The sequence below is a fragment of the Pagrus major genome, chromosome 7 (genome assembly GCF_040436345.1).
Source record: "Pagrus major chromosome 7, Pma_NU_1.0".
NCBI classification, from domain to species: Eukaryota; Metazoa; Chordata; class Actinopteri; order Spariformes; family Sparidae; genus Pagrus; species Pagrus major.
The window spans coordinates 17,878,914-17,889,697 of record NC_133221.1 but is presented as its reverse complement, the minus strand read 5'-3'; the positions used below and the strand labels follow the sequence as shown (position 1 = coordinate 17,889,697).

Here is a 10,784-nt window from a genome sequence, read left to right as displayed (position 1 = left end):
GCTCCTGTAAGAGATCAGGGGCACAGTTCAAGAAAGAAACCAGTGGCAAAACAAACAAAGACCAAACCTTTTTAAAGTAAGAAAGAGAAACAAACATTTTCTCACCTATGTCTGTGGTCGCAATCATTCTATCAACTCTTGAGTCTCAGAAAACTAAAAATGGACAAAGTTGTAATTAATAATGCAGTCAAACTGTTAATTAATGAAGCATCAGCTGTGTGTCTGTCTCACCTGTTGGCTGGAGTTAGCTGAGGGTGGGGTGATCACGCTTTGGTCCAGTAAGGGGTTCACAGGGGCAGAACAGGGGAGGTGTGTCGCACGCCAGTAAATTTCCAGATACTCAGCAAGGTGTTCACATGCGTCCTCCAGCTGATTCTCATCCAGGATGACATCAAACATCTCCTAACGAGTCAAAGATAGGAACATGAGTACACCAGAGATCAACGTATGACTCTCAACTCTTTTTCTGAGCACTGAAATTAGGAGTTTAGGCAGAGTGACGTACAGGTGGACACTGAGCTAGCTTGTCCCCTGCCATCATCTGGACGTTGAGGTGTTTGCTTTGTGACTTCCCTCGAGATTTGATCAGCCTCTGGAGAACCTGTGAGAACAGCCAGAGATGAAGAGAGCCGAGCAGTGAAAAGAAGAAAAACCTGAGTAATTTCTTCATGATTTCCCTTATTGTTTTTATTTTTTTAATGTCTTCAAGTCACATAAAGAGACAGCAACACAGCTTATCTGAACACAGTCTTCCATCTTTCAACCTCCTTTAATGTGGAGTCTGAAGTCTGAAGTAAAAGTAAATTATACATTTATTTACATGTACTGTATGTATTTACTGTATAGAATGGGTTGACTGATTGTCAGAGCCAATATTCAACATTTTTCTGAATATGAGAATCTTTGCTTTTTTTCTAATCTGTTTGCTGATTAAACAAATTAATTTAACCCTTTGATGAGCAGGCTATGTTAAACACTCTCTAATGCACAACAGGGGTAAAAAAAAAATTACCTGCATTCATTTCTGATGTAATTTCATGCATGGCTGAGTGTTTCATTGCTATATCTTATAAAATCTAATTATTTCATCTTGTAATATTCCAAGTATTCATGAAATATCTTGTTTTTGTTTACCACAAATTATTATTTTTATTTTGCCTTTCCTATTCTATGAACAAAAATAGTTCTTGTATTATTATATCATGTTTACAGGATTGAGTCAATCGTGCGCATTAGAAGTTCTTCTTAAATGAAGAAGAACTTCTTAAATGAAGTTTATGTGGGTGCTTTACTTTAGGCGAGGAGACTTTGACATAGACGATGATGGGAGCCAGAGACGTTTTGAGGAGCTGTGCTGGGTGGTTGATGGTGTCTGCATCCAGGACGACCAGTTGAAGAGACTTGGCCAGCTCAAAGATCCTCTCTATCTCGCTCTGAACCTCGGCTGTCAACAAACGAGAGAAAGACGGGGAGATGTCACATTTAACAGAGCAACCTCACTCCTTAAATCAAAGAAAGCGGAGGTGTCTATTCTTAGCAGGTATTAATCTTTATTTAGCATAAAAACATCAAAGAGCAACTTTCTGTTCGCTCACCCAGACTGGAGCGTGTGTTGGATCTCTCCATTATGGCCTTCTTGTTCAGCACCGAGCGCTTCGCCAGCGACAGATCAGCAGTCACCCGTGTAATAGAGATCCTACGGAAGAAGCGTCTTATCACATCACATCCACAACCGTTCCATTTCAAAGGAAGAGATGAACTTGTACTCTCTTGAAACTAAAAATAAATCGCCATCATCATGTGTCCTATCGACCATGAAACGTGATTCCACGAACAGCTCTGCAGCTCGGTCACAGCGTCGCTGTACACTGAGCTGCAGCCGTAGAGAGCCACGCACATGGCCGTACCCACCTGCCGTCAAATCTGTGCTTCAGGAAGTCAAACAAGGCTTTCTGCATCATGTCCGTTACCTAGGCGACAGATAAGAGGAAGGAAGAGTGGAGAGAAGTTAGGAGAGAGGAGTGTCATGAAATATACAGTTACGCACACACATTTAGCCCCACATTAGTATTTTCATTATAACTTTTGATAGTTTAGTTTAGGCCACCTATATAGTATTTAAAAGCACTATATAAAGATTTAATGAATAGTTTATTACAGATGTTTTCAAAGCCTCCACAGGGGAGCTCCAAACAGTTGCTCATTGAATGGAAGTACAAAGATTTTGCGTTATCCAAAGAAAATCGTAGCAGAAAAAATAGTTTGTTTTTTTAATTCAGTAATTTTCTGTTTTATTTCGTAGGTTCTCTCCTCATGTGTCACCTTACATTTTTACTATTTGTCTTTTTCCCACCCTTTTTCTGTGTGCACCTGTGTTTCATTAGTTAATCAGTCCGTGTGTAGAAGTCACTCTGGTTCGTCTGCATTTCCTGTGTCTGCGTTTGGGCCTGTTCCAGCTTTTGTTCCCCGCTGCTTTCAAGTTTGTTCTTAGTTTTGTAATCTTTTCGGGTTCTCTTTAACATGGTTTTGTTGCCTGCATTTTGATTTTTTGATTTAAGCTTTGTTAATAAAGCTTGCCTTCGGTTTTTTTTACCTGCCTGCCATGGAGTCTTGCCTTTTGGTTTTTTTTTTGGTAAAACAGCTTTTTCTGACCTTTGTCTGAAAGGAGGCTGTGTTTGTGCAGACAAAACAAATGGTATTTTTGATGAGTAGTCCAGACATCTCCAGCCATGTTTGTGGCAACCAAACCAGGTATAAGCCTAACCAGACCATAAGCACAGCGTTGGCACAACATGAAATAGAAAATTTTACCTCAAGAAACGTTAAAATGCAACATAAAGAAATTGCCAACATTTATTCTGGCGATTGGGTTAAAAAGGCAGTCAGCAAAGACAGAAATGAGCAGCGTTGAAGTCTCCCTCCACTCAAAAACGCATCTTATAGCTACTTCAGTTGGATGTTTAACCTTCAGTTTGCAGAAGGATGAATGTACAAAGACATACATCCATCAGCCATCAAACTCAAACTATTATGCCAAGCAGAGTTTATTTTTGTCTTCAAACATGTGTGGAGGGGATCTTTAAGGATGACATGGAGAGAGATGGTGTGTGTTAGGGTGAAGTCTATTTTCAAACAGTCCTAAAAAATGGATGGCCTTCTAGATAGGGGATGAAGCGCACAGTAGTGTTGCTCCTCCACGGTGTAACAGACCGATGGAGAAACAGTGAGAGTGCACGAGAGGGAAAGAGGAAGGCATCGTCGTAGAACAATGGCGAGCAACCGAATGTAACGTGTACAAGAGAGACAAAGCAGAGAGAAAGAGAACGAGAGGGGAAGAGAGAAGGAGGCAGGCTGGCGTTCACCACTGGAGCATCCCCAAAGCACATCACCAGAGCGCTGCATAAATATTTCACACACACACAAAACAAACGGCTTGGCACACAGCTTGCTCAGTCACAGAAGAGAGAGCGAGGCAGAGAGAAAATGTTGAAGCACAGAGACATTCTGTTCAATTACACGCCTCACATTTCAGCATATTCGACGATTAATCGAGTTTTACTGCAGCGTGTTTTCATACATCTCATCTCATGTGTGTTACAGTTCAGTATAGGAGAATATCACATACAGTCGCTGATACAGAGGGGCATACGTGCAGTTCTGTACGACGCAAAATGGATCGACGACTCGTCTTGTGTGCACTATAATTTCATCAGGATGTGACTGTGGTGTTTAGTATCAGTGTTAATGGGATAATGGAGGCGAGAGTGATTCCCTTTAGATCAAACCGGGCAAGTCCATACTGGACCAGAAAATTCAGCCCGGATTAAACTGGAACAAACAAAGGCAGTCCACAGAAGACGACCAGAGGCTGAGCTCGAACACTCAAACATGTCACATATGGCTGGTAGTAGCAGATACTTTCATTACTGACTAATTTACCAACGCTCTTTTTTTTTTGATGAATTAATTAAGTGTGTAAAAATAATTGTAAATAACCGTCATACTTATTTGTCTACTAGTAAAATAGGACGACATGATAGCAGGCTGTACAGAGGCACAGTGGGGCTTCGAGCTTAATGCTAATCATTAGCCTGCTAACATTCTTACAGTGACAATGCTAACATGCTGATGTCTAGCAGGGCTGAGAGACTTCACCAGTTGTCTACAAATAAAACTCTGGTGGCTTTAGACGAGTTTTTTTCATTAACAAAATTTTCTTTCCGTCGACTAATCGATTCACTGGCTCAGTGAATTCAACACATGCTCCATATCTGACAACATCCAGGTAAAAACTCAGGACTTCAATAAGCAAAACCAAATTATACAAAGTGAAAAGCAACACTGATGGCTGTCTCACCTCATAGCCCTTCAGTGAAGGGCCCACCAGCACCACCGGCCGCATAGAAGGGACCACATCATACGGAGGAACATGTTCGGTCTGCACGGGCCACAAACACAGACGGAGGTGGAAAATATACAACATGTTGACACAAGAGTGATAAGTGGGCGCTCTGCATGCCACAGAGCCATAAAAATGCACTTAAATGCATCAAGTCTAGCGGTATGAATAAGGGTGGTCTTAAATAAACTGTAAAAATGTCAGGTGTTAAAGTAATAGGCACAATAGCAGACATACCTGTTTCTGCTTCTGTTTGGCTTTCAGAATAAACAGAAGGAACGTTAAGCAAGAGAGATAAAAGCTAATAAAAACATTCTGACAAGTCATTACTTCAGGAGAAACTGTCTGAGTTTTAGGGCTCTGTAAGAGTTTAAAAAGAAAGCATGCATACCGTGCTGGACTGAGGAAAAGTACATTTACATTGTGGCGATTCAGTCGTCTCAATTCACATAATTGTTACGTTAAGAATAGCCCTGTATGTGAATCTGACCCTGAGAGAGCATGCAGTCCCAGAAGAAGCAGAGCAGACAGACTCAGAAGCAGGACTCCTGCGGTCCCACCTACCTGCAGATGGCGGGGTGGGCATCCAGCCTCCGGATGAAGCGTTTCCTCCTTTCCTGTGGAGCAACATAATGCAAAGCTTCATTATGCGTGAATCCCCTCAGGAAGCAATTTAGAAAGAAGGACTCAGAAAACAGAGCAACACGTGAGCAAGAACTAGTTCTACAAAAAAGTTTTCAAAGGCTTTGCTGGTTGAATTAGGGCAACGCAGAGAGACAGAGACAAGTAGAGGAGTGATAACAGAGACGCAGAGCAGTGTGACCTCTGACCTCGCTGCTGCTTTCTGCTCTTGTTTTATCCTCATGGCCTCTAGTTTGACTGGGCTCGGGATGAACGTGATGTCTGCCCCTTCCTTCACCAGCCGACCGATCCACCAGTCATTGTTGTATTTCTGCACGATGACAGGGAAACACACCTTTTATGACTTAGAAGTTATGCTCAGAATGTGTTGACGTGGATAAAAGTTTTTTTTATATGCAAGTCATGTGACAATCTTGATGCTGAAGGCCTCTCACCTCTTTTATGTGCAGAAAGTCTTTGGTTTCAAAGTTAATAGCGGCACCTTGGATTGGACTATCTTCATCAAGGGCCCCACAGTAACTCACATTGGTTTTTACTGCAAATGCTACTGGTTTGGACTGTGGAAAGATAAAAAAAATAAATATTCAAAATAAAATATAAGGCAATATACATCATCACTGCCTTTGTGCTTTATTCTGAAGGTCAGTTTTGTTTCCCGACAACAAGATTAAATGTGTAATGAAAAGCAGCCTCTGAGTATTATTACGACTCAGCTGTTTGCACGCTGCTCCCCGGGAACTGAAGGTGAATTTAAAGTCAAGCACTGACCTTTGACCTCTCTAGCTCTCACCTTGGCTCTCTCCAGCTGCAGCTGAGCCTGGCGCTCGGCTTCACGCCGAGACGCCTCCTGGTCCTCCTCCAGGGACAGGTCGGAATCCGAGGGTCGACTAGTGTAGGAATCGGCTGAACCCTGAAAGAAAAGAGGAGAGGAATATAATAATAAATATGATAACTCCACCACAGTAACGCACCTGACAGCTTGTAGCAGCTGTTGCAATTTGTTCAGAGCTACTTCTAATAAAGCAACTATTGACTTATAGACAACATCTCCGATGCAGCCTCAAACAGATCACCTACATCTCCCTCCATGTCTTCCATGTCTCTCTCCTTGTTCAACCTGTCTCTGAACCTGCCTGTCCTTTCTTGAAGCCATGTGACCCAGCCTGCAAGGACCAGCCAGTTCCTGCAGCTTTCCAAAGCAGCCATCTCAGGGGAACATGTGCGTGAGTACTGCAACAACACCAACTACCAGCACAGCGCTTGTTGTCTATTCATCCACTCAGCCAGACAGATGTTGGCAAAAGCTCAGAGACTTCAACCAGGAAAAAACACACAAAAGATGCAACTCTGACAGAGTGCAGGTAATTAAGCCTTTCATGACTTTTGCTGAAAACGATGTTATTATCATTCAAAGACAATTTTATGCCACTGATAAAATGATGATATAATATCATAATAATGCAAATACACCCTTTCAAAGAGCAATGAACTTCTAATTCTTTAGAATATAGAGACATTGGAGGAAGAAAGTGAAACAAATATGATAATATCCTTTATAAATAAAACTGAAAGAATATGAAACCATTAAATAAACTGGACTCTAGGACTCTGTTAACAGAAACTGCATGTAAACACAACTGACAATATCATCGTCAGCAGTAATGATCAAGGTCATGCGATAATTCACAAAGATATGTGCAATAAGTCGACAACAATACTGATAATACAGGATGACACTACAAAACATAACCTTCAGTCCATTTTCTAGACTTCAGATTGGTCTGCATCAACAAAGGATGTGGTGTAGTGTCTGCAGACAAATCCATTTTAATTATGTTTTTTGATTTTGAAGTTCATGTTCTGAATCTGTTTGTGTCACGTGATGAATCAAAAAAGCTTTAATTTATGTCAGAATTTAATATAACAAACAAAAATGATTTCATTTTAAATTTAATTCACTTTCAAATAAAAAAAACATGTTTCAAAATGTCTGTCATTTGTGAGTAGACATTTAGTGTGTAGCAGAAGGTATGATTTATCTCCGCCAATCTTTCTACATCTTGGTCTTGGGGAGTACTACTGCTCATGTGAAAACAGTATAAAGCCTTTTGTAGCTCCAGAGGAAGATGATGAATATAATCTGATAAATCCCTCCAGTGATGTCAATCAGTGGCTAAATTACATTGTGGGTAATGTATGTGCCAGATTTAGAAAAGGAAGAAGAATGCATGGGATTAAAAAGACAATATCTCAATATGGGTTTCCTGTATAGATTATGATAATTTGTTTTTAAGAAGTCCATAATGAGTCCACAGTGTAACTGGCTTTTCAGAACCTGGTGCCTACATTACCCCGCAACTTAGCTTTGAGGGACATCACTTGAGGCAATTTATCAGATTACATACAGCTTCCTCTGGAGCTAAAAAAAAGGCTCTATACTGTACTTTTTTCACATATGCAGTCATACTTCCATGAGTAAAATTGGCGGAGTAACCCTTTAAAGGTCACCGACCTAATAACAAAAACATCAAACTCTTCTCCATGAAAAACTATAAAGGAAAGTAATAAAAAACTAACACAGAACCTACACATAACCTACAGATCATGTCATCCACTTTAAAGTTGACACACATGTAAACTTCCAGACTGATAAAACTCTCATAAAGCCTCACTTCACCACGTCCTCCTTAACATCTCACTCCATCAGCTCTTCCCCTGGTGGCTGCAGTCCCAGCTGGGTGCAGGGCTGGAAGAGACTCCTCACATACCAGACAGGAGCACCCACATAACAGCCAAATATAGCTCAATAACAACGTCATCCTTCTTTTACCTTTTTTTCCCCTCAACGTGTCTCCTCCTCCCTCTTCTCTTCCCTCCTCCCCACCACCTCCCTCCTCCACCCCTCCTTTGATTTTTTTCCCCTGTCCCCCCTCCAAAAAAAAAAAAAAAATGCTTTAGCAGATTCCAGCGCAGAGTTTGTGGATATCATTTGAATATCAAAGCCTGCCAGAGTCTGAACAGTCTACCAGCGGAAGAAACAAAACCTAATTAAAGCACATGGAGCTCTGCGGATGGATGAAGAGGAGTGATATTCTGAAGTAGAAAAAACCTCTTTAGCACAAAATTCCTCGGCACCTATTCTGATCGCACTTTTTTATTGCTTTATATTGTTTTGATTTGATGAAGAAGGTCTTTGCACAAATTCCCTTGTAGATAAAAAAAGAAATATGAAAAAAGAATTAGATAATAAGGATAACATGCAATATTTACATTTTTGGACAATCATTTTCTGCCACTGAGAGACAGATATTGTTACAATAAAGCCAATAATCACTTTATACTGTATGTACAGAATATTCTGTCACCAGTGTGTTGCTCCCTCTTGCCCCAATACTGATGTTACATTCCAGATGTTTAAAAACACTTAATTTTAGATTAACTATCTGAGAGTGACAGACAAGTTGCAGATAATGTATTTGACTGTATAGTCTCACATCGAAATATGCAATTGCTACAGTGATCCAGTGCACAATAAGTAGTGGTTTCACAATAATGGCTCTAAAATTTCTCACTGAAAATATAATCAAAACACATTTTAATGCAGAAACAATATTAAAATATTGCATTTTTCTGTTTCACAGACTGAGACTTGACAGTCACGTGACATGAACGCAGGACAAAAGAAAAGAATGGGCAGAATGACAATCAACAATAACAATTTTAGAGTCATATTGTGAAACTACTGCTTATTGTGATACTGATACGTAGACAAATATAGCTACTACACATTTTGATGTGAGACCGGGTTGGACAAAGAGTTGTGAAGTTTGTAGAAGATCTCTTTCAGTTGTATGAGAAGCTTTAAAAAATCTCGCCTATCTCTCTTTTCCTTCGTGCCTTTCAACTGTGTGATAAGTGCCTGATGTTCACATATTAAAGCCAATTACCATGTGGTTTTGACAAACGTCACCCACAACTGTGACACATCCTTCAGTGCTGTTTTCTTCAAAGCAATTCCCAGACAGAGAGAGACGTCAGACTCTTGCCTGTTTAGTATTTCTCTCCCTGCATCCAAACGTATAAATTCACCTTGTGTTTATTGCAGAAACCAACTAATGAACACTGAAGATTTTTAAGATGCTCCACAACTGATATACCAACCGGAAGTAGAACTAATCTGGAGAACAGGCCGACAGAGAACAGAATTTATGAATAAGAAACTGTGACTAACAGATAGCTTCACAACAGTTTTTGTCTGCTGTAATCTGTCCTCTTGTTCATACTGACCTTTAAAAGCAAAGGCCTAAAGCTCTTCCAATGTTAGTGATGTGGGACAAAATCTTTGTCCTGCGCAAAAATATACTCCAAAGTTTATCTGAAGTTAATATGAGGCTTCAGGGGTCTGAGTTAAACAAATCAAGTGCAAATGTCCCCTTTTTGTGAAAAGAAAACTGAAATATTTTCACTTGGCAGTGGATATGGTCCCCCACTTCCATTTGAAGAACATTACCTCTCTTTAATTTTGGGAATTTCATAGTGGACTCTGAGTAGCAGAACCACAAGGATGAGCTCAGCTACAACATTTAAAGGTACGAATGCCTTCACAAGAAGACAGGAGATAAGACGAAAAAACTGAGTCCAAACATTCAACAGATGGGCCCACAAGTTCAAGTCAGAGCTGCGAGTTGAGATGTACAGAAAAACTGCATGTGTACAGTACAGCATGTCCACAGAAGATGAGGAGAAGGAGGGAGGGAAGAGAGAGGAAGAGTGGGGAGATGCTGGCAAAGTGAGTGAACCAGAATAGACTTCTGCTGAGACAAGAGTGAGAGGGGAGGGGAGGGGGGAGAGGAGAAAAACACGAAGACGCCTCGGAGCAGACAGACGGGGGGACTCATGGACGGAGAGACTGAGTTTGCATGCAGAGTGATTAAACAAAATGGGCAGCATCAACAGCGTACCTTGTTACAGATGAGTCCTGTGGCGCTCGAGTCGGAGGCAGACATGATTGTGCTGCCAGCGCTCTCTTCTCCCCCATTGCACAGAAAGAGGCAGAACCCTCCTCCTCCCCTTCAGCCCGTGGTTACAGGGGGGAGAGAGAGGGTGGTGCGCTCAGCCTAAGTGCTTCACAGCTGACGTTGCTGCGCTGCCTCAACAGCCATTTCCTATACAAAATTGATGCACTGACTGCAGCACTGGTGTGTACACGCCCGCATACTGGTACAGTACGGTGGGGCTCATGCAGCTTCGAGGCAGCCCTCATGTAAGGAAAGGAGCTTTCCCTCTCCTCTCCTCTCCTCTCCTCTCCTCTCCTCTCCTCTCCTCTCCTCTCCTCTCCTCTCCTCTCCTCTCCTCGCCTCTCCTCTCCTCTCCTCTCCCATCTCATCTCAACCCTTTCAAGTTTATTCCCCACACATTCCTCTTATGTCAATTTCTGCTAAAAGAAATCCTGAAAAAGTGACACAAAATCAACCAGATTGGTCCGTTATTAACTCTCACAGAGTGCAGTATCATTTTCCACCAGGCACAGATTGAACTTCTATAAATAAGGCAGAACAAAGACTGAGCAGTTATGTAATCCATGCTAAGTAATAATAACAATAACCCTGCTGTTATTGCCGTTCCTCTGCCAATTAGTAGCACTCATTGCTTAACAGGTGACTGCCTCAACCAAAGGGTGTGAAGTTAGCGGAGGACATGGAGACAGAACGAGAGGAGGACACGAGTGGAGAAAGAAGAAGAT

At 41.4% G+C, this 10,784-nt stretch overlaps 1 protein-coding gene across 1 annotated transcript; it reads right to left on the bottom strand.

Moving 5' to 3' along the window:
• Window positions 1-123: 123 nt before the first annotated feature.
• On the bottom strand, window positions 124-10,047 carry cacnb3b (calcium channel, voltage-dependent, beta 3b). The gene is made up of 13 exons (XM_073470350.1): window positions 10,003-10,047; window positions 5,832-5,951; window positions 5,476-5,598; window positions 5,230-5,351; window positions 4,964-5,016; window positions 4,637-4,656; window positions 4,358-4,438; window positions 1,912-1,970; window positions 1,596-1,696; window positions 1,293-1,444; window positions 506-601; window positions 232-402; window positions 124-153 (listed from the first exon to the last, which is right to left on the bottom strand). The coding sequence occupies exons 1-13, from the start codon at window positions 10,045-10,047 to the stop codon at window positions 124-126; spliced, it is 1,173 nt and encodes a 390-aa protein (XP_073326451.1).
• Window positions 10,048-10,784: the final 737 nt, after the last annotated feature.

Excerpts from the sequence above, each read along its gene's own strand:
- cacnb3b (XM_073470350.1), bottom strand. The coding sequence starts at position 10,047 with ATGTCTGCCTCCGACTCGAGCGCCACAGGACTCATCTGTAACAAG. Across the intron at positions 5,599-5,831 it reads TGCAGCTGGAGAGAGCCAAG|TCCAAACCAGTAGCATTTGC; the intron begins GTGAGAGCTAGA and ends ATCTTTCCACAG. Across the intron at positions 4,439-4,636 it reads CCAAACAGAAGCAGAAACAG|ACCGAACATGTTCCTCCGTA; the intron begins GTATGTCTGCTA and ends TGGCCCGTGCAG.